Source organism: Lolium perenne, chromosome 1 (genome assembly GCF_019359855.2).
Source record: "Lolium perenne isolate Kyuss_39 chromosome 1, Kyuss_2.0, whole genome shotgun sequence".
Taxonomy (NCBI): domain Eukaryota; kingdom Viridiplantae; phylum Streptophyta; class Magnoliopsida; order Poales; family Poaceae; genus Lolium; species Lolium perenne.
In genome coordinates, this window is record NC_067244.2 from 185,486,640 (window position 1) to 185,510,661 (window position 24,022).

General features: G+C 45.7%; 1 protein-coding gene across 2 annotated transcripts; it reads right to left on the reverse strand.

Moving 5' to 3' along the window:
- Window positions 1-8,785: 8,785 nt before the first annotated feature.
- LOC127315670 (uncharacterized) lies at window positions 8,786-15,988 on the reverse strand. Of its 2 annotated transcripts, none has more exons than XM_051346143.2 (5): window positions 13,457-15,988; window positions 12,213-12,368; window positions 10,151-12,129; window positions 9,577-9,755; window positions 8,786-9,088 (listed from the first exon to the last, which is right to left on the reverse strand). In XM_051346143.2, the coding sequence occupies exons 1-3, from the start codon at window positions 15,821-15,823 to the stop codon at window positions 10,192-10,194; spliced, it is 4,461 nt and encodes a 1,486-aa protein (XP_051202103.1). In that variant the 5' UTR covers window positions 15,824-15,988; the 3' UTR covers window positions 8,786-9,088; window positions 9,577-9,755; window positions 10,151-10,191. The 2 variants fall into 2 exon arrangements, with proteins under 2 accessions (XP_051202103.1, XP_051202108.1); XM_051346148.2 differs by having other exon boundaries at window positions 9,480-9,755.
- Between the last annotated feature and the right edge of the window lie 8,034 nt (window positions 15,989-24,022).

Here is a 24,022-nt window from a genome sequence, read left to right on the forward strand (position 1 = left end):
ACTGGTACGATTTTTTCGGGAGAGAGAGTGGAATGAGTGGAAGGGATGAGTGAGTGGGGCCTGGAGGGCCCCATACACATAGCAGGCGCGACCAGGGGGTGCCCGCGCCTGGCCCATGTATGGCCGGCCTGGGGGCCCCCCTGAGCAGCCTCAGGTCCCAATCCTCCTCATTCCATGAATAAAAAAATTTGGTAAACTTTCTGGAATTTTTCGAGAAACTTCATTTTTGACCAAATTCCAGATTTAAAACAAAAGATTCAGCGCAGGAAAAATTTAAACAACGATGAAAGACCAGACCAAATAAAACTGCCAGTAGCTCTAAAACATTCTAATATGAAAAGTAAACAGTAGTGGCACTTATGAAAGCATTGTTTCATTCATCAAAATCACTTTGGTTTCAAGGTTGATCTGGTCTTGACATCAAAAATAATTTTATATGAAGTAAAACCTTGCATTTTCACAAAATAATCAATTTACCTCAATTTGAATAGGAATATCTTCAAACATAATAATATCACACTCCTTATGAGGCTTTGGCATAGGCACATGTATTTGACCAATTTGAATGGTCTCAATATTGATAATAGAATTTAGGCAATATGCCCCATTAATCTTCTTCAGAAAATAGATGGTATGCTCCTTGTCATTAACATTAAAAGTAACCTTGCCTTGATTGCAATCAATAACAGCCCCTGCAGTATTAAGAAAAGGCCTCCCAAGAATAATAGACATATTGTCATCCTCGGGCATTTCTAGCACAACAAAGTCAGTTAAAATTAAACAATTATGAGCAACTTGAACATGAACATCCTCACATAAACCCACAGGAACAGTAGTGGACTTATCAGCCATTTGCAAAGATATATTAGTAGGTATCAACTCTTCTAAATCAAGTCTTCTACAAAGAGAAAAAGGCATGACACTAACTCCGGCTCCTAAATCTCATAGAGCAGTCTTAACATAACTATTTTTAATAGAGCAAGGAATTGTAGGTATACCTAGATCTCCGAGCTTCTTTGGAACTTTGCCATTGAAGGAATAATTAGCAAGCATAGTAGAAATTTCCTCGGTAGGAATTTTCCTTTTGTTAGAAACAATATCCTTCATATACTTTGAATAAGGAGGCAATTTAATAGCATCAGTCAAAGGAATTTGCAAGTACATAGGTTTCATCCATTCACAAAACCGATTAAAGTGTTCCTCTTCCCTTGATTTGTGTTTCTTATCAGGGAAAGGCATTTGTTTTTGCACCCAAGGTTCTATTTCTTTTCCATGTTTGTTGGCAATGAAATCTTCCTTAGTGTACTTCACGTTTTTAGGTTGCTTTTCAGGTGCAACCTCAGCTTCTTCTACTTCTTCCTTATCGGAAGCCTCACTTTTCTCATTGCTGCTTTCAGTTTCGGCATCGGAAATAGATATACTATTAGGATCTACAGCGGGACCAGAAGATTCTACAGGTGTTCCATTTTCCTTCTTCTTCTTTTTCTTAGATTTAATCCTAGTATCATCAGCGCGCTGAGAATCTTGCTCGACTCTCTTGGGGTGACCCTCAGGATATAAAGGATCCTGGGTAGTAGCACCACCTCTAGTTCTAATCTCATAAGCATGCTTCTCTTTAGAAGCATTCACTAAGAAATCATTTTGCACTTTGGTGAGCTGATCTATTTGTGTTTGAACCATTTGGAAATGCTTAACAAGCATCTTCACATCATTGGAGGTTTGCTCCACAATATCATGTAAATTACTAATCGCTCTAGAATTTTCCTCTAAATGTCTCTCAACTATCTTATTAAAGTTATCTTGCTTAATACAATAATTATCAAACTCATCTAAGCATTGGTCGGGAGTCTTACCATGAGGAATGTCTCCGCTGTTGAATTGAAGAGCATGTACTTCGACAATGGTAGGAGGAATTGGCTTACATAATTCTTCAAAAGGAGGGAGGTTCTTCACGTCTTCGGATTTAATACCCTTCTCCTTGAGAGATTTCTTGGCTTCCTTCATCACTTCATCATTTAATTCAATCATCCATCTTTTCTTCGGGATTGGTGTAGACTCGGGAATATGCCAATCATCATAATTCTTGCTTATTTTAGCCATTAATTCTTCGGCTTCAGTAGGAGTTCTTTGCCTGAAAACACAACCAGCACAACTATCCAGGTATGTCCTAGATTTACTAGTTAGTCCATTATAGAATATATCAAGTAATTCATTACTCCTCTAATTAATGAGAAAAACCTTGCCCATGTGACAGGCAATATTTCTTCTTTCTCATGCACAAAGTCAGTAATATTTTGCAAAGCAGCATGTTGAGCACTAGCAGGGAAATATTTATGAAAGAAAAATGCAACTAAATCCTTAGGACATTTAATAGACCCAGACAATAAACTAGCATACCAAGCTTTCGTGGCACGCCTTTCAAAGTAAAAGGGAAAATCTTAGTAATAAAGTAGGTGCGCATTTTATTATCATTAGCAAAAACATTACTCAAAGCACTAAGCTCATTCATATGCTTCATAGCACTTTCATTTTCGGTACCACAAAAGGGCTCCTTCTCAACAATTGATATATAAGATAAATCTAGAGAGAAATCATAATCCTTATCCCTAATATCTATGAGAGATGTGGCAAAAGTAGGATCAATAGGCGGCGTATATTTAATAGCGCGCCTTGCAAGTAGGATTTTAACAGCGCTTGCATTAATAGCGGCGTGACATTCATCAATTAAATCATCATCAAGCTCAATATAAGCTTCATCAAAATCGTCACTAGCATGCTCTCCGGGATCAGGTGAACCGGAGGGCGAAAAAGTACTTCTTTCATTTTTGATTTGCTTAGCCCTAGCAATTGTGGTGTCTAGGAAAGGACCTAACGAACCACTTTCATCAAACATAGTAGAGGCACCATCCAAATCATCAGGAGAATTTTCAGATTCAGCAGAAGTAGTAGCATGATCAACATAAGGTGGAATAAGAAGCTTACTCGTCACAGGCGGTGAATCAGGAGCAGCAGAGGTATTTAAAGTTGTACCTCTTCTTGTAGTGGACGGAAATATAGGGACTCTTTCATCTCGAGTCTTCCCCATAATGAATAGCAGCAAACAGGATCACTTCCAAGTTGACTTATAAATAAAGCTATGCTCCCCGGCAACGGTGCCAAAAAATAGTCTTGATGACCCACAAGTATAGGGGATCACAACAGTCTTCGAGGGAAGTATTACCCAATTTATTGATTCGACACAAGGGGAGCCAAAGAATAAATATAAGCCTTGACAGTTGAGTTGTCAATTCAACTGCACCTGGAAATAGACTAACTCGCAGAGGTTTATCAGTAGCAACAGTTTTATAGCAGTGGTAGTAATAAAGTAACAGTGGAAATAAAGTAAAAACATCAGAAGTGGTGGATGCGGTAAACAGCAGGATTAAAATACTGTAGGCACAGGGATGGATAACCGGGCGTTGCATGAATGAGACGACTCATATAATAGCTAACATGGGCATTTGCAGATAAAGTGATACAAGTATCCAAGAATAAAATAACCATAGGCGTGTGTTCCTATTTATTCGCGCGTGCTTGCAATGAGAAATTTGTGCGACATCTTTTGTCCAACCAGCCCGTTGCAACGGGGCCTCGAGGGAAACTATTGGTAATTAAGGTACTCCTTTTAATAGAGTACCGGAGCAACGCATTAACACTCCGTGAACACACGTGATCCTCACATCAAAGCCATCCCCTCCGGTTGTCCCGATTATTGTCACTTCGGGGCCTCGGGTTCCGGACAATGACATGTGTATACAACTTGCAGATATGATCAAGAACAATATATAAAGCATCATCATGAAAACACAATATGTTCAAATCTAAGATCATGGCACTCGGGCCCAAAGTGACAAGCATTAAGTATAACAAGTTGCAACAATGCATAAAATACTCACAACGGATACTAGGCACTATGCCCCGAACAATTCTAATGTTATTACATGAACGAACTCATCCAATCCTGACCATCCCCTTCAGCCTACAGCGAGGGAACTACTCACACATGGATGGGGGAATCATAGATGGTTGATCGAGAGGCGTTGGTGATGGCGATGGCGATGATTTCCTCCAATTCCTCGTCCCGGCAGGGTGCCAGAACGGAGTTCCTGCCTCCGAAATAGGGTTTCGCGAGGCGCCGACGCTACGGAATTTTCTCTGGAATAACTTTGAACCCCCTCGGGTTTTCTCGTGATGAGGATCTTATAGCTGATCGAAAGGGGAGGCCGAAACGACGAAGGGGTCGGGAATACACCCCCAGGCGCGGCTAGGCCTGGGCCGCGCCTGGGCCATGTACTCCCAGCTCCAGGCCCCCTGCTCTTCACCTTCTGGCTCCATGAGTTCCCCGGGAAAATAAGGCATATGGGTATATTTCTGGGATTTTCCCCGAAAGTTGATTTTCTGCACAAAAACAAGACACCAGGGCAATTCTGCTGAAAACAACGTTAGTTGCATTCAAAACACACAAGTTTGAGGGCAAATAATAACAAAAAGGTTCGGGAAAGTAGATACGTTTTGGACGTATCACCCGTCGCCTTGTGACGCAGTTCCCCGAGAGCGGCTTGAGTGTTGAGCAGGTCCTCCCCTCCCCCTCCCCTTTCGTGCCCGTTTCCTCCTCTAGTTTTTGTCCAACCATTGTTCCTCTTATGCTGCAGTGGTATGACACCCTCCAGGTGCCAGCGACCCCCTTGGTGCCATCCAATGACGCCGACGATGTCCGCGCTAAGGCTGTCCTTCCGCCGGCACCGCTCGACTCCCCGGTCCTCGAGGACACGCAGCTGGTGGAGCTCCTCTAGGGCGCCAGCGGGGTCGAGCACGAGGACGCCGTGCGCAAACAGCGTGCCCGTTGCAAGCGTGCGGTAGATTTCGCCTTTAAGGCCCGACGCAGCTCCCGTCTTGCGGCCAAGGAAGACCCTCGGTACCTCACCATGCTCTCCAAGGCCAAGGCGGCGAAGGCTTCGCGGTTCAACCTCGACGGCGGTTCACCACGCTTCCAGCAAGCCGCCGTTGCTGCTGGTTTCGATGGCGCCTCCGCCCCTGGCCCCATTCCTCTCCCTCGGCTTAGAGCTTTGGCAGCCGCGTGCGGTGTCGATCCCGATGCCGTCGTGGATGCTGACACGGTGCCCTCCACCTCCGCATGATCAAGCACCCTTCTGGCGCCGGCGCGCGGGCATGGGAGAAACCTTGCCCCGCCAGTTCCTTGGTCTGCCCCGTGCTGATGCTCCTTCGCTCTGCAGGAGCTTTTGCTGCTGTTGTTCTAGGATCTCTATGTGTAGATGCCTAGTTGTGCCTCCTTTTATCCTTTATTTTTCTTCCCCTGTAACCCTTGTCTCTCTGGCCTTAAGCCGCCGTGAACAACAGCAGCCCCGTGCTTTTTTGTACTACCATGGTGCCTTCATGAGTTATAAATGAATGGTTGTTTCATTTTTGTGTTCGGTTCCTGGAACATTCGCGGCCTGGGTGACTCGGATAAGTGTGACATTGTGCGTGCGACTCTCCTTTCCGCTAAACCTAGCATCGTCTACCTCCAGGAAACTAAGCTTGGGGCCATCTCCTTGGCCAAAGCCTCATCCTTCCTTCCTCTCCCTCTGCGAGCCTTCGACAACATCGACTCTGTGGGGGCTTACGGTGGTCTTGTCTCTGCCTGGGACCCTAAACTCTTCAACGTCCTGGGATCGGTCGCTTCTCGACACGCCTTATCCGTTGACCTAGCCTTCACGAACAACAGCTCCCCCCTTTGGGTCACGAATGTCTACGCGCCATGCAACCGTGCAGGCAAAATCGTCTTCCTCCGTAACCTTGGGGCCCATGATCCCGGTGATCACCTTCCTTGGCTCATCGCTGGCGACTTTAACCTTACCCAGGACCCGACGGATAGAAACAACGCCAACTTCTCTTCTGCCTATGCTGATCTCTTCAATGACACCATCAACTACCTTGCGCTCTTTGAGCTCCCCCTCCGGGACCATCAACTCACCTGGTCTAATGGTAGGGCCACCCCCACTCTTATCCGCCTAGACAGGGTTTTTATCAACCAGGCTTGGAACGATTCTTTTTCGGCCTCTATTCTTGCCTCCGCCAACAGGGACACCTCCGACCATGTTCCTCTCATGGCAAAAATCTCCTCCTCCATCCCTAAGGGAGGGTTCTTCCGCTATGAGCCTTCCTGGGGCCTGCATGCTGAGTTTTTGATCATGCTCCACCTCCGGAGATACAAATGACTCTCTGATTTCTGAGTACACTTTTGCAACTCTTCAATTGATGTTGGGTGCTTAAAATTTGATCGAAAGTTTCAGATATAAACTGATCATGCAAATCCTCACAGTGTTCGATTGCACCTTCTGGCAGCTTTCGAAGCCAAGACCTTGCAGGTCCACTCAAGAAAAGCTGCACTCTGCATAGCGGTAGCCTTGGTACCCCCATGTACCCTTGTTGTTTGCAGATAATTGATGACCTGCAAGAACACATGGTCATTCGTGTATATTTTCGTGGAAGTATTATTTCCGGTTTTCATATCGTATCCCAACAAGGAGCATAGGAGGATGTTTATCTGCGGTGTTTCTGTCACACCCAAGGTCTCACAAGTCTTAGATGAATTGACTGCAGGAATTTAAATGGAAAATGGTGAGTGTAAATGATAGGATTTTGGAGTGTTGATAATGCAATAAAATAAAGTGCATAAAAGTAAACAGCTAATAAGAAATAAACGGATTTCTGCATATGAAAAGGTAGGCGCGGGGTGATTCAGTTCATGGCGATAGTGAATGTGCCTTGTCGAATAAAAGGGATAGGTGAATATGATTCTTCCTATTTATATCTGAGAAGGCAAGCAACCCATAAGAGAGAAAGACTCCACATGGTATATTTCACCTTCCTCCAATAATCCTTCTGCATGTTACCAAAGCCATGGTCAGCACATCTATTAAGATGATTAAACCGGAGTAAAGCTTTAAGCTTGGTGGTTTCTTGTGATCCTCGAGTATTGCTAGATCCTGTTTTTGATATCGACCGTGTCACTAGGGGGTCGCCGATTCACTAGCACTCAAGTTCCTGTTTATGAGTTCTTGAGATCATGCTATGTGGGCCCTTAAATTAGATAACAACATTAGGTGCACACAAACATTCATAGTCATATATAATCGTCTTAATCATAAATTCACAAAGAGATGGAATAAAAGTGGCACATCACAACTCACCAATCCCTACATCTAGCACGCCAATGGGATCTACTCACACATCAGAGGAGAATAACATAATGATATCATAGCAACGTAAATGGAGTTCATCTTAATATTACCGTAGCAAGCCACAATAGTTGAAGATCAAATCAAATACAAACCATGATGGAATAGAGGTTTCAATCCCTAATCTTACAAGTATGAATCTCTCTCTCTCTCTCAGTACAAGTGGGGTGTAATGGATGAGGTTGGTGTCGATCAGCTCTACAACCATATGAGGTACTGGAGAGCAAGGTAGGTTCATGTATGCAGGCTAAAAATGTTAGAGAGGGTAGGTTGGGTGGAGAAGACATCAGCTATAATGATGGACGATGATACATACAATGCCTGCACCAAGGTTAGGGCACTTCTCTTGCTTCATTCACTAAGTAATTTGTGATGGATGTTGTTAGTTTGCACATGAGGAAGAACTAAGTAACCTCATCATCGTAGACTCACCCAAGGAACACGGATCTCATCAACAAGCCTATAAAGAACTATGCTCAGATGAAGAAGATCTACATCGGCCGTGTTCCAGCTGCTCCGCTCACTCCCGCCGCGGTCCACCTCCGAGGAGCCAGAACATTGTATGCTTGTTGCCGTGCTTGTTTAGAGTAGCTAGGTTTTCTCAGCACTGATGGCACATCTATATATTTTGTGAGATGGTATTTACGTAACCCCTCGATTGATGAACTTATGTTGCATCACGAGTTCATGAACTCGTGGTGCAACACTATGATCCACTGCTAGAACTAGTATCCATTTGCTAGCATTGCTGATTATGTGATCTATGATTGTCGTTCTGTCATTTCGTATTGTGTCAAGCACCTTCTGATTATATATGGCGAACTATATGGCGAACTGGGTAAGTGCACCAAAAAGGGTAGGAGGTGATCGTATTCAGCAAACAGGATGTAACCAAACAACCATTGCATTTGTTGAAACACGATTTGTTGGCAAACCAACGCCAAAGACTTTGCTTCACAATTGATGCGGAGTAGAAATTGTTTCCAACCAAACAACTTGCACGAAGTGAATTAGAGGTTGCATTTCCTCGGACATGCCAACAACCAGTCATGCTCTTAGCGTGTAGGAGGTGTGTCTCGTGCCTCGCCTTCTCTTTATGGGAACATGGAACTCCCACGGGGAGCTTTTGCGGTGATGATGGAGCCATGGAGGGAGATAGGTGTATGATTGTGAGGGCTTGGTCGGCGCGCATGATCGGAGTTCTTTCCTGCAATGTCCGCCACTAGAGTCAGCGGTGTCGAGTCGTTGAGATGAGTGGCCGACTGTTTGGCCGTCATGAGTTCCGACGTATGTTCTGGTTGTGAAAGTGAAATCGAAGTCGCTTGCTTGAGGGGCGATGACAATGACACCTGAATACCTGATGGCAACCTCGACACAGTTTCCTTTTGGACGATATATTTGCTTCGTGTATGAGTGAGGAGTGTGGATTAGAGGGAGGGGAATGTGACCATGTTTCATGACTATATTGGTGCATTTGTAACGGCTTTCGTCCGATATCCTGGTAATTAACCAGACAATTTTGTTCTTCTTAATTCATGAGACAACGCAAAGCTTTTGCCTCCTTTAAAACAAAAACTCATGAAAAGCCAGATTCATATGCACACAGAATACTCATCACGTTGCCAGCATATTCTGAAATGGATAATCTTCAGTCTGTTGTTTTCTAATGCGCTACCGGACATTGAGCACGACTCCAAGCAGCTCCCAAACGTCTCTAGATTCCGTTTCAGGCTGAAGTCAGTAATAAGCTCGATTCTGCCGATTCCTCCCGTTCTCGCATAAAATGCTTGTTTGCACTGTTGAGAAGCCTGCAAGATATGTATTGACAAAGTTACTGGGAAACCTGTGCAAATGTTTGTCCTTGCTCTTTCAGAAACAAAATCAGCATGATACAAATGCTTATTGGTTCTATGCAAAGGATTGGGGGAAATATTTCGGTATGGAGGGATAAAAAAAAATGCTTACTGTGGGAATAAAATATCCAAATTTAGTAGTACAGCATTAGTTTTTTTTAACAAATATAGTACAGCAGTTAGTGCAACACCAAGAAAGTATATCTCGACATAACCTAGGGAGCTGGGAAGCAGGTATATTGACACTTCTTAAGTTGACTTTATGTACAATGTTAAAACATGCTTCCAGGAAAAGCATATGTACAAAGAATATGACTGAATAGCAGCTGCAGGGGTACTTACGCACCATCTACGAATTTGGCAGCAACCGCCACACTTGCAATTAGCAAATGATGGCCATTCCAGAATGTCATGTATACATGTGGCTGATGTAAATATCTTACCATGTAGACAAGTGCCATCACAAAGCAATAAGGACTGCACTCTGCATAGTTGGAAATGTGTTCTGGCACAGAGTTTACACAAAGATTTAGTATCCTCTAGCCATGAAGACAGTAGTAAACTCCTTCACTTTTTTGTCATTGGCATCAGTTGCAAACAGCTCCATGGACAGACATAGGTACTGTAAAAGATAAAGCAGGTGTTAACCAAAACAATGACAGACAACAAAAATAATGAAACCAACATGATACAATGATACCCAGATTCAGACATCAACAAATTATACAAATATTATGCTAAATGAAACTATATATATACAAATTATAAACATGAAAGAGCAGTCAAGTTGCAGATGCACAACCCAAAAGGAATTTTCCCCAACATGCCTTCCACTGGCAGTGAGCCGGATTACATTATCAGAGTATAACGGGACAGACCACAAAAACCACAAAAGGTCCCAGCAACCACGTGCTAAATTTATTAAGTTTTTGAATAAGAATTATAGAACTAATCAAATGCTACAACATAATAGTTGACATATAATTACGTGAGGAAACCTGACGTTTAAGAGCATACCTTGTAATTGGAGTTAACCAATACTGATGCCGGTGTTACCATTAAATCACCTCAGGGGAAATCTGGTTGTAAGTAAAAACCATGTTTGATTCAGTTGGTGGATAGTGTATCTTTAAGAACATGCCTTTTAGTTGGTCATGTGAAGCCATCTCCTGCAGAACCTTATCCTGGGAAATTAACTTAGAACATTGATCCATTTCAGCTTTTGATAGCATGTTCCTGACATTATCGAACTCATCTTCTGCAGAGAAGACCAACTTGGACAAGTGATCCTTCTCTGCTTGCCTGTCATATTTGTCACCTTCACCTGTTCCATAAGTTATTAAATTGTATGTGTACACAAATTTCTTCTGTCCTATCCTAAATGCCCTGCTGATAGCTTGCCTTCCAACTGCAGGATTCCAGACAACATCTAGAAGCACAACTCTTGAAGCTCCTGTTAGGCTAATTCCTTCACAACAAGCTCTTGTAGATGCAAGTAACACCCTCGCATCACTATCTGGATTATTGAAAACTTCAATTGAAGTCTGACGGTATCTTGGAAGGATCTTTCCGTCCATCTGGAGAATCTCTTTCCCTTCTCTCCATTTGAAAAACTTGCGCAGATGTTCTTTGATCAGTTCTAATGGCTGAATAAATTGACTAAAGATCAATACCTTTTCTTTCAGTGCTTCACACAACCGAACAACTTCAATTACAAATCTTGTTTTCACCCCTTCGTAGGGATTTGACCTTATCCTCTCAAGCATAGGTTTATCAATAAGTGAAGCCTCCTCTTCAGACATATTGATGGCAGTTACAAGAGAAGGATGTGTGGAGGCTAAAGAAACAACATATTCATGCTCAAAATTATTACCAGAACCAACATTTTCCACTTTTCTAATGATGCTCTTCTGAAGAGGAGGAGGTTTCAATACAATAACACTCTCTCTAAGCCCTGGAAGTGTTCGAAGAATGGTGCCATTATGGATATGGACGAATGGCTTCAATATTGATCTTACTTTCTCAGCATTGTCATCGGCTACATTACTAGTTAATGAAGCCCAAACTCCTTTTTCATATTTATCAGAAAATTTATCCCGGGGCTTCTTTGAGGCATTGTGCCTTCTACCCGCTTTTGTTTTAGTCAAAAACATCTCACCAAACCTGGGCCTTACCAAACAAAGTATATTGTAGAGCTCAAGAAAATTGTTTTGGAACGGAGTTCCAGATAGAATAATGCGCTTCTCAGTTTTAACTTTTCCCAACGTCTTCCACATCACACTGCGTTCATTCCTAGGTGTGTGCCCTTCATCCAGGACAAGCAAACCCGGATTGTCAAGAAGAATGCTTCTTACTTTGTTTTCTCCAGTGCCGCCAGCCTTTTCAGATGTTAGTTTCATATATAGGCCATAACTTATTCCAAGAATACCATGACCCTTGTTCCATGAAAGAAGTTTTACAAGCCTTGTCAATTTTTCTGTCCGATGCTTCTTCTTTATTAAGCTACATATGTCTCTGTCTTCTTTCCCTGAGTACTCTGTAGTGTTCATTATATGGAAAGGAACATTGACATCCCATTTCTTGAACTCCTCTTCCCAAGCAAACAACATCCCACGAGGTGCGATGATCACCGGCCGACAGTCTGGAAATACCTTCATATATGTCTGGATAAACACAATAGCTAAACGTGTCTTTCCTGTCCCTGGGGCATGACAGATCACACATCCTCCAACAACATCAGGTTTAGCCCCATGCTTCAGCTCATCAAGCCTAATATCACCGACTAGATTTGACCACATAAATTCAATTGCTTCACGTTGATGGTGATACAATGTAGTAATGGCACCAGGAATGAGATCCCACACTGTTCCATAGAGATGGAAATCTTGCGATTTCCCGTCAACACTTGCTGCTTGTTCACAAAGATCATGATACATCAATGCATCCTTCAAAAAAGATCCATTTCGCCATTCAGGTTTCTCTGCATAATTTGAGACCTGAAATGAAACAACGAGTCAAATGATGACACTTACTTCATTGTGGAAAGCAAGCTAAAATTTTGAGGAAATACAAAGCTTACCATTGACGGTAAAACAAATCTGATTTCCAGATTTACCAAGGAGCAGTATTTGCATCTGATTCCTATCTGATCATCAATAATAAATTCATGCTTCCCTCGAGAACAAGGTGTTGTAGAAGCAAGTCCAAGATCTAACACATTTCTCTCTCCTTGATGCTACAAAATAATACAAGCTAATCATTTCAATCCGTTGCCTCGGAGAAGATGCTACAAATTAAAGCATATGACACAACAGAAAGTCTTGGATGAGTGTGACGATATAGTCATACATGATCAGAATCTCCTGGATGTGACCTTCAAACGCTGTTCTAGTGTAATAGAGACAGCATCCAGGATTGTTTAGTTTCTAAGGAGGCAGAAATGTTCAGAATACATATCTCCCATAGTTGTATGTCCTTGTTAACACCACATTAGTTGACAGGTGTAATCATTCCCACATTCCCAAAATGTGTTCCATTAAATAGTGGAAACATTTAACTTACAAAATTATACAATCCTATCTCTTTTATCTGAGAATACAGTGGCCAGCCCCCCATTATATCTTGAATAACTATATTTGCTGGAATATTAAGCCCATGTACTACACTACTACATATATTTTAAATAAATATCTTTGTTATCTTTGTGATTCTGAAGTCCCATCAATACTTCTACTCAGTTTGCGACTCTTTGCCTATAGCAATACATATTTTTAAAAATAAATAGCTTCGTTATCTTCATAATTCTAAAGATCCGGAAAGGCACTTGTTAAGTAACTAAAATTATTACTTATCAGCTTATAGCCAAGTATTGTTTAAGCAACTGTATCCCTAGATCATCAATTTGACAAACGTAATACAAGGTATATGTTACAAAACATATATCATTAGAAACTTCAGATGTTATACTTTCTAATGGTACTCCCTCTGCCCCGAAAAGGATGTCACAGATTTTTCTAATTTTTGTGTTGTATAATTTATAGCACTCCATCCGTTCCTAAAAAAAATCTTCGCAACTTTTTTTTTAGATATGGAGGGAGTATATTTGTCAAATTGACGACCTAGGGATATGCGCGTGACCTATACACCGGGACAGAGGGAGTAAAAAATTGTGGCCTTCATTCAAAAGATTTCTAAACCTGAAAGGCACTTTTTATTTGACATAAGGCCTGAAAGGCACTTAATCAAATCAATACCATGACAGGAAACAGAAGAATGGCAGCCATATGTCCGAGATAAATCGTGATACTGCAATACAAATCGTACCTCGTCATCATAATAAGTTCCAATATTCTCTGACTCTAGAGCAAAGTCAAATTCAGCCCATAGCGGATCAAGTTCAGCATTTTGATCTGAGCTGTCAGCTGGTATAGGATCTTCATCCCCAAATGAGAATACCAATGGCTGGGAGTCCTTGAAATTATGATCGAAATGAGGATGCTGGTAAAAAGGAGGGAATTCTCCATCTTTATCGCTACTCATCTTATCCATCAGAAGCTTCAGAAGAGACTGCCGCTTTAGCATGACTGAACTGCTGGATTTCTTGCCAGATTTTGTTGACAGATGCTTCTTCTTTCTCCCACTATTGCTATCACCACCATGCTTTTTATTCTGACCGGAACCCGATGAGTTGGAATCCGAGTCCAAGTGCCGCTCATACAATTTACGTTCCTTCTTAGTTCCCTCAAGCTTCAGCCTTTTCCTCCTCTCAAGATCCCAGGTAAACTGTGACTGCTTCTGTTGATATGTAGGTTTGTCATTCCACGCTGTACGCGCACTGTCATCTTCATCAAAGTCAAGCGGTTGAATCCCTGGATGTTCATCAACCTCCCACTCGAAACCATGTGCTACAGTATCATCAATTATTTCATCATCAGATGAGTCAGTTCTGCGGTGGGTTTTCGGCCGCCTCCGCGCCTTCGAGTTGCTGTACCGTTTCAGGGTTGACTTTTGAATTCTCTTACCGCTACTAATATAAAATGGCATAGGTCCTGCCCTTATTCCCCGATAAGACGAGTAAATTTCTCTCTTGCGCTTTCTGTTTTCAGCCTCTTCCGCCTCTTGTGCTTCCTCTTTTTCCTCTTCATCATCACAACTGGCGCTATTGTCACCGTCATCGTCGTCGCCATCCTCCTCATCATCCAGTTCCACCTCCGTATCATCATCGTCCTCCTCTTTCGGCTCATCGGACAGTTCCTCAAAGTAGGCGTTGTACGACACCCTGTCCCCCCACGACGACCGAGTCCTCCACGCAACACACGGCACGACCGGCGCCTTTGCTTGCCGCAGCGGAGGCTTCCTCTTGAAGGAATCGCCGGCACTATCGAGCAGCTTCACTTCCTCGTCGGAATCAAGAATCTCGATATGTGAATCTCCTTGTTTAAAGCCCGTAGCTATTTCTCTTTGCGCCTCCACCTCGTTCTTCACAACATCTTCCTCCTCATCCTCCTCCTCGTGGCACCTAGGTTCGTCAACAACGTTATGCTGTACCAAATCCTGCATCCCCACCTTGGCATTGCCGTTTGTTGGCTCGGACACGCCGCATTCCTCCTGATCATGCGTAGAAGGGTCATCGCCGCCATCATCGGTGAACCCCATCTCGTCCTCAGCCTCCGAGTCCACTCCACTCGCATCCGGATCACCATCATTCGCATCCGGATTGCCGCCGTTGCTGTAAGCGCGGATCAGATCCGCGACCAGCCTCTCCTCCAACATCTCCTCGTCATATTCATCCTCAGATGCCGCAGTCGGTATCAACTCCGTGTTCTGATGGTTCTCTGTAGCCTGTTCATCCACTAATTCCTCAACTGCATCAGGACGAACACCTGGCCTGCCCACCTCGTTGCCAAGGGGCCTCACTTCATTCGCATTGCCTGACACCACCTCGTTCATCGCACGGCCCGAGCTCGAGGCAGCGGGCACCACGTCCCCGCGATGCCCGCTGATCCGGCTCCCGCCGGCGGTAGAACATTTTTTTTCGAAATGGGGAACAACCCTGCTGGCCTCCGCAACTGCGCTCGCACCAGCAGAACCGCGATGCTCACCGTTGCCCTGGCCAATGCCACGCGCCTCGCCCGCGCGAGGCTCGCCGTTTTGGTAGTCATCGGAAGCGTTGCCTCCGGTCTCGCGGCCGTCGGCCCGAGGCACCTCCACCCAGTCGCCGCAGGCGGGCGCCTCTGCCTCTGCTTCCGACTCCGACTCCGCATCCCTGGTATTGGGCGCGGGCTCCGGGGCCCGCCGCGGGCGCCCACGACGGTTCCCAGTCGATGCAGGCTTCGAGGCCGCGGCGCCCTTGCTCCCTCCGCTGCCGTCGGCGTCGGCGTGGGCGTCCGCGCGCGTCCCCTTCCTCCTCCTCTTCGCCGTCGGCGCGGCCTCCGCCGGCGGCTGCATCGCCACGCTCCTGGATCGCGTCCGCGTCGCCACCGAACCCACGAACGGCGCCGCCGAGTAGGAGGAGGAGGCGCCCCTGCTCGCGGCCTTGGGCGGCGCCGCTCCGCCGCCGCCGTCGTCGTCGTCGAGGTCGATGACGATCGCCCCGGGGCGGCGGCGGCGAGGCGCGGGCGTGGATGAAGCCGGCGCCGGCGCAGGGGTCCCTCCGCTGCCGCGGGCGCGGCGGCGAGCGGAGCGATCCATGCGGAGCGGGAGGAGAGTCAGGTGGGGGTAGGAGGGAGCAGGCAGAGGTACCTGATGCCCTCTGGGGTAGAGGTTTATGGCGCTGGAGCCAATGACGGGCGGGCCCGGGACTGGGTTTGGTGGGAGCAGGGTGGAGACGACAAGGAGAGAGAAAAGCCCGCGAAACGGCGGCCGGGGCCGGGGCCGGAGTCCGAGGAGGCCGGATCGGGTGCGGCAAGCCGTCAGCCGTCAGCCGTCAGCCGAGCGGCGCACCTGTGGCCGGATTGGATGCTGCCACCGCGCGTGTGCGTGTCCCTGTCGTCGCTACTATGCTTTTCAGGTGGAGCGAATCCTGCAGTGGCTTTCTGCGCCACCGTCACCCGGTCCTCGTCTCTTTCGGGAACCCATGGATGCGTGCGTGAAAGCCGTTATCACTGACACGGTAGAGTACTGCTCCACTTTGGCCGCGTACTCCGTATTTACTGCGTTTTGAGCTGGCTACATTCAAGGCGCCCTTTTCTGGCTATTTTGTTCTATAACGGGCATGCATTCAATTTAGTAGCGAGAAATCTGCGATGATTAAGCAGAGCCAGAGCGTCAACTTGCCAAGCTGTGAAAGAGTCACTTGAGCAATCGTGGCAGTTCTTTACTCCCTCGTGTCATTTGAGCAATCGTGGCAGTGTGCAATAGTTTTGTTTCATCTCCAATTTTGTCAAGTTCGACCAGATATATGGTAGAAGGAAAAATATTAGCATCCACAATAGGGGAAATGCAATTTTGATCTCAGGTGCATATGCTCCTGCTACAGAGAAAAACATTTTAAAATATCACAAAAAATACGAACACAAATTTCACGCGTATATGACAACAATCCATATGTGTATGCCAAGTTTCGCGCGAAACCGGTAGGTTTGGTGTCCTGTGTAAAAATGGCAAGCAAAACGTCTTGTGAAGAGCTTATATTTAGCACCAAATTTTAACTTTTTTACACATGACACAAAAAGTATCGATTTTTCGTGAAACGACTTTGCAAGCACATAGAACATCAAGATGTATCCGTAACATTTTTTATCGGATTTTTTTGACATTATATAATATGTTGAAATTTAATTTTAAAAACCAGGTGCATGTGCTCCCGGGAGCAGAAACAGCATGTCCCCACAATAGCAACTACACATGATGGATCATAAGTATGTTGATCTGGTATTGCATGGGCCCACTACAGGAAAACACATCTTTCTCGTGTACTTTTGCCTTCGCCGGCCGTATTTTCTCGGGTACACGGCAAAGCCGCTCTTGCGGGTGCTGCAAAGCAGTACACCAGCGAACAATACCGTGTCGAGTGTTAGCACCCGTCGAAAAACAAGAATACATCACAATGGGTAAAATACACTCGGTAAGGAAATACGCACGGCAAAGACGCTCTTTGCTGAGTGCCACAACGAGACATACGGCGAAGAAAGCTGCCACGTGCCATATAACGCTCTTTGCCGAGTGCCACAACGAGACACACGATGATATGCCCTAGTACATGTCGACTGTGAATAGTATTCATTGTTTCTTAAAAAAATGAATTATTTATCTTGGAAATTTTAGACAGCAAACGTTATGCCCTTAGTCTCCCGGATGCGGCATTATTTGCATCACCTGATGTGCTTGCCGGTTCACCAACCATACGTTACGTTGTAGTCTTCTTCTTTTGCATGATAGGGTGGGAGGACCATAGAAAAAAACCTAACCCCCCTTGCATCATGCCTGCAAACCTACATTGAGACAAAGATCATTGTTATGGTATGATTTGAATAAAGCTGGCTATAGTGGGTAGTTTCATATAGAACTATCATGCATAAGATACTTGTGTATGATACTAGCTCTACAATGCATGGTCTCATGGACTAGTATATCATTGTCTTACTATATTTATTGATCTGTAAAATCTCAATTCAAATTTGTGTACAAGATCTATTTCATATTTAACTTTTCTTATAATATGGTCTATGATACGGTATCTACTTATGTTACTCTAATTCTTCCTCTCCTCCTTAATTAGCTGCCACATCACCATTTTGGTGGCCTAGGATATCATCGATGTTTTACTGGTCAAACTGATGGTCAAAGTTGAACCCTCCAAATATGTGTGTCATGTTGACATTTGAATATGGATGGGAGAAGTATTGTGCAACACCAGAACTTTCATAATGGTAGGCCACATAAAGTCACTCTTATAAATAGGGCCATGTTGTTGGTTGGTGAGGTGATGTACTGATAGACTAAAAAATTGAGCTACATGTCACCCACTACCTAAATATTATTCTCTCCCTCCCATTTTATAGGCCCTACGCGTATCTTTAGGTTGTAAATTTAACCATCATAATACAAGTTATATATAACAAAATATATATTATTAGACTAGCCACAATGGGAAGTATCATACACTAGTATCATGCACATGATACTAGTTTATGATACTACTCCACAATGCATAGTATCATAAGATAGTATCATAATATCATCATATTTAATGTTTTGATCTCAATGCAAATTTGTGTACATGATGTGTTTGCCATTAAGTTTTTTAGTTTTACGTGATATGATATGGTATCATATTATGATACCACTTCCATCTCTCACCTTATTAATTGATGCGCCACATCAGATTTTTGCCAAATGATATACATGATACTACTTATGATACTCCCATTGTGGCTAGTTAGATGTTATACTTTCTAATGAAACAGTTTTTCTGTGTACAATAAATATTTTTTTTAAGGAATACGGTAGGGGAACCCCCTACAGTGTTTTTTAAAAATAATAAGAACCCAATTCTGCATCCCCATCATACACTAGTATCATGCACATGATACTAGTTTATGATACTACTCCACAATGCATAGTATCATAAGATAGTATCATAATATCATCATATTTAATGTTTTGATCTCAATGCAAATTTGTGTACATGATGTGTTTGCCATTAAGTTTTTTAGTTTTACGTGATATGATATGGTATCATATTATGATACCACTTCCATCTCTCACCTTATTAATTGATGCGCCACATCAGATTTTTGCCAAATGATATACATGATACTACTTATGATACTCCCATTGTGGCTAGTTAGATGTTATACTTTCTAATGAAACAGTTTTTCTGTGTACAATAAATATTTTTTTTAAGGAATACGGTAGGGGAACCCCCTACAGTGTTTTTTAAAAATAATAAGAACCCAATTCTGCATCCGTGGGGACTTGAACCTGGGTGGCTGGGTTGTACATCCACTTCCCTAACCGAATGAGCTAGACTCACTTCTTGTGTACAATAAATATTATGTTTGTCAATTTGACAACCTAGAAATACTCGCAAACCCTATGATCCGGGACGGAGAGAGTATTATCCATATAACTGTATAATAGTTATTGATAAAAATAACTAAAACTTGAAAGGCATTAAAATATTGCAAGTCTACTTTATTGAAAGCCGAACTTCTCGGTAATGTGTCACACTTTTGTTAGCAAAGGTGTTCAGCTCATAGCTATAGTTAACATATACTAATCATTTTTCCTCATTCGTTCTGTGGCTCATAGTTATATAGATCTGTGCAGATGTTAGTTGAGTTGCGGCTCCATTTAGCTTGACCTCAAATTAAACTAGAATATTTTCTACTCGAGACATTCTCTATAACTCCTGGCAGAAAATAGACATTCCCATGCATGCACGAAGCAAATATCTCGTTTAAATTTTAGCAAGCATAGTCTCCCCTCTAACGGTAGCAAAAATATTGTTTTACGTGTAATAAAGGATAGCATATATAAGCGAAATACCACATGGAGTGCCCTTTAAAGTACATTTTTTATTTGCAAGAACATTTCCTTAATTTGTGAGTCAAAATACATGTATGATCAATTAACAATAAAATCGTACGCTTACTCGAGTAGAATATTTCTACTATAAGAGGATAGAAGCATACATAAGCCTACATGTTTTATTTTATGTTTATAACATACATTATCTTACATGGTACTCTTCGTTAGAGACAATTTCATGACTGTTGGAGATGCTCTTACTTGCACTATGTTACAAGTTCACATGCATCCGCTGCAGACATCATCTGTAAAGCTAGCAAAAGTATCTTTTTCCACATGGAATCTGACATCTAGATGAATTTTCCTATGACATGCCTCGAGATCAACCCGCCTTACCTACAGACCATTGGATATCCTAGCCCTGAACACTGCCATTTATCTGTGGTCCTCACTTGCAACACCCCAGTTAAAACATTGCTCGGAAAACATTAGGCAAATGATTGACTGCAAGGCTCGCTACTGAAACGTTGCCCTCTTAAGAGCATCTCCAGTCGCGTCCTCCAAAACGTCCCCCAAAGCGTCCTCCAAAGGGATTTGGGGCGCGCCGGATAGAAAATGCGTTCCAGCTGCGTCCCCCAAATCTCATTTTTGTCCGGCGCGCCTCGATACGGTGTCCGGCGCCCCGAGCCCGTCCCCGTCCCACAGGGGACGCACCGGGGACGCCGGACACAATGAAAAGCGAGACGGGGAGTGGTGGGACCGACCCGTCAGCGGCACAGGGAAAATTCGTCTCACACTCCCGCCAAATCCCGCCGCTCCCGCCAAATCGCGCCTATACCGCCGCGCATTTCAGGCCTCCCAAAACATATCCCGCCGCCGATTCATTTCTCCTATCCCGCCGTCCACCCGCCGTCCACCCGCCGGCGCTACGCTCTCCACATGGCGCCGCCGACAGCCCCCAAAAAGATGGCGAAGAAAGCGGCCAGGAAGCCGCCGGGCAATGGGACGAAAGGGGCGACAGCGCCGTTCGCGAGGCCGCGGAAGGCGCCGGCTTTGAAGAAGAAGCCTGAAGGATGGACCGACGATCAATGGCAGCAAGATTGCCTGCGCCGGAAGCTATCGACGGCGGAGCGGAAAGGACGGAGGGCGGTGGACCAGCACCAGCACATACTGTCTGGGTGTATCGCCGCCACCAACGCGAGCCCATATAGTACGAACGTGCCGGTGTACGTTCCGGGAGTCTTCTCTCCGTCGTCATCCGCCTTCTACAACGACGGCCCCTCCGGCACTCCCGGGTGCGTGACGCCTAACTTGTCGCCGCACTACCAGGATGCGCTGCCGCACGGCGGCTTCAACCCCAACAACCTCTACTCCCCGGCGTACGAGCAGCGCGAGCCAGGACCCGGTCCGGACGGCGACCCTTTCACCGGCCGCAGGGGTCCGCTCGAATACGACGGCGCTGGTGCTGAGGAGGACGGCGGGGTTGAGGAGGAGGACGATGAGGAAGAGGACGGGGTGGAGGACGACGAGGAGGACGACGATGAGGACGAAGAGGGCGGCGAGGAAGAGGACGACGAGGGTGCCGGTGACGATGATCTCGTGGAGGTAGACGCGGACGGCGTGAGGACGAAGAAGAAGAAGAAGAAGAAGAAGAAGAAGAAGAAGAAGAAGAAGAAGAAGAAGAAGAAGGCGTCGGGCACACGAGGCCCAAAGTGGACGCCTCTGGAAGATCTTTGTCTGTGCGAGTCGTGGGCGACGGTGAGCCATGACTCCATCATCGGCGCCAACCAAAAAGGCGGGAAGTATTGGGCGAGGATCAAGGCCGAGTTCGATGAGCGCAAGCTCATCAACAGTGAGTACAAGAAAGTGCCAATGAAGAGGAGCCAGAAGGCAATGTCGACGCGATGGGCCATCATCCAGGCGTCGGTGAACTCCTTCCATGGGTACCATCAGGACTTAGAGACCAGAGGCGGCAGCGGCGCCGACGTCGCCCAACTGGTACGACTCTTTCTTCCATAATCCGTAGCGCCTACATTGTGTTCGATGAAATGACTCTGCTTCCTTTGGTTAGTTTGATAGGGCCATGGAGGTTTACGCGAGGAACTCAGATGGGCATAAGCCGTTCGCGCTGATGCATTGCTATAGCAAGCTCAAAGGGAATGAGAAATGGCGGTTGACGCGCCTGTCGTTGTCCAAGGGGAAGGACGCCATTGATCTGGACGCGCCGCTAGCAACTTCGACAGGGCGTCCTACTGGCAACAAGGCTGCCAAGGCCGCCTTGGCCGACGCTGCGTCGTCTGAGAAGACGCAGGCGTCGATCACGAAATGCCTCGCCGACGTCTCCTCGACCTTTCTCTCCCGCGCCAAAAAGAACGACGAAAGGTGGGTGGAGCTGCTCAAGAGGCAAGAGGAGAAGCTGGAGCTCAAGAAACGTAGGGATGACATGTCCCTGCTGAGAACGTCGATAGAGGGAATGTCTCCCCGGACGCGAGCGGCGCACAACTTCTTCAAAGGCCAGATCCTCGACGACATCGAAACCAAAATGGCGGCGGCGGACGCGGCGGCCCGGGCAGCGGCATCGGCGGCAGCGGCAGTGCAGCAAGAGCAGGCTGACGCGTCTTCTACTGCTACACCTGCGTCGGCCTCTGCGTCGGCGACGGAGCAGACGCACCATGCACAGCAACAGGCAGATCGCGGCGAGGTCATCGTGCTCGACGGGCCTGCGTCGACTCAGGATACGACGCCGTCGCCCAACCCCTTCCCCTTCTTCTAATTTGCATGCACCACCGGTCTGTAATATGATCGCGCGCCCAGTACTTTGATCGATCGCCGCTACTCTGATCGCGACGAATCGACGGGAACGATCTCTTTTGAATGCATCTATTTGAATTTCTGATTGGGGGCGGCGTTTGGCGGACGCGGCTGGGGAGCGACGTCCCCCAAAGGCGGCACGAACAAAACACGTCCCCCAAACGCTCAATTCGGCGCGGTTTGGGGGACGCTTTGGGGGACGCGGCTGGAGATGCTCTAAACATGTGTTTTGATCAGAGTAGGCCAACGTCCTCATAGGTAACATTTGTACTTGAACGAAAATTTAAAACATCACTGAAATTTTTTCGTAGATACAAATTGAATTATAAATTAAACCTAATTTACTTGCTGGGGGGCCCTGCCTCGCCGTCGTTGGCCCCAACGTTGTTTGGCCTGCGCCCATGTCTCGACCCTGGTCTACTGTGATGCGGGCCAGGATGGCATCGTCGCACACATGCCAAGTTTGGGCAGTGAGACGCTCCCCTGTGCCATCTCGTAGGAGTCGATGATGGCCTTCTACTCTGGATTCGCCGGCTCCAGCCCTTCGGACCATTGCTCGTCCTCTTCCACCGCATTCCGCATCGTCTCCTCATTGACTTCCTCGTCAAACTCGCCAAAGTCGTCGTGTGAAAGTTCCTCCTCCGGTGGCGGTGGTGGGATGACGTGGGCCAACATTGAATAGGTAGTTGCAAGGCGGCGAGGCATGTAATAGGCGGGGAGGCTGGAAAGGATGAGTGTGGGATGCCTCGCCGCGTAGTGGCCGAGCTTTTATAGCGGAGCAATAGACGGAAAACGACAAAAAATGGTGGAAGAGTGGAAGTGGGCATTAACGCGGGTGAGGGGCAACGAATGCGATATATCGCCGCCCAGGAACCATCCCAGGCATTCATAAGGTTAGATTATTGTCTCTATGACATGGCTAATTCATTGGACAACATCCTACGTAGCATTGGCAGCGGGCTTGCATCTGGCGCCTCCAGACCGTTCTATGTGGGTAAGGGTTGGCCTAGAGGCGCCGAACAAAAAAAAAAATTGGCACGCCAAACCTTGAACGACTTTGGGGACCATGACTGAGCATGTTGTATGGTCCGGTGCCCCAAATAACACTCCGAGGAGATATTTAGAGCATCTTCAGTCGTGTCCTCCAAAGCGGTCTCCAAACGATTGGATCGAGCGTTTGGGGACGACGATTCGTCCCGCGTTTGGGGTGCGTCGCTCCTTAGCCGCCGCCCCCAAACACATCCCCAAACATTAAAATGACTTTTTTTGTTCTTGTTTTTATTTTATTTTTCGCATTTTCATTTTAATAGAGAGAAGGTACATTACAAAAAATAATACCGTAATACGTAGTTTGAAACATGGGTTAAAACATTGCAAAATGAGAAAATCTAAATAGTGTTGGCCTCGCGGATTTCGTGTATTCGCTGCCAAGAAAGAACACTCTCAGGCTGTCACCGAAACTGAAAAATCCAGCTGGTTGAGAGAGTGCATGGTTGTTGTTCTTCGATGCGCAGGAAAAATATCAGAAAACCTACACAAGTGGCTTCAATTGGTCGGTGGCCACCTTCGCTGCAAAGAAAGACCACTCGCCATGTTCAATCATCG

What these genes read in the sequence shown, in the direction of transcription:
- LOC127315670 (XM_051346143.2), bottom strand. Translation starts at nt 15,823, where the DNA reads ATGGATCGCTCCGCTCGCCGCCGCGCCCGCGGCAGCGGAGGGACCCCT. An exon ending in GAACTTATTATGATGACGAG is followed by an intron (nt 12,369 to 13,456) that starts GTACGATTTGTA and finishes ATTATTTTGTAG; the next exon opens with CATCAAGGAGAGAGAAATGT. An exon ending in GATTTGTTTTACCGTCAATG is followed by an intron (nt 12,130 to 12,212) that starts GTAAGCTTTGTA and finishes GTTTCATTTCAG; the next exon opens with GTCTCAAATTATGCAGAGAA.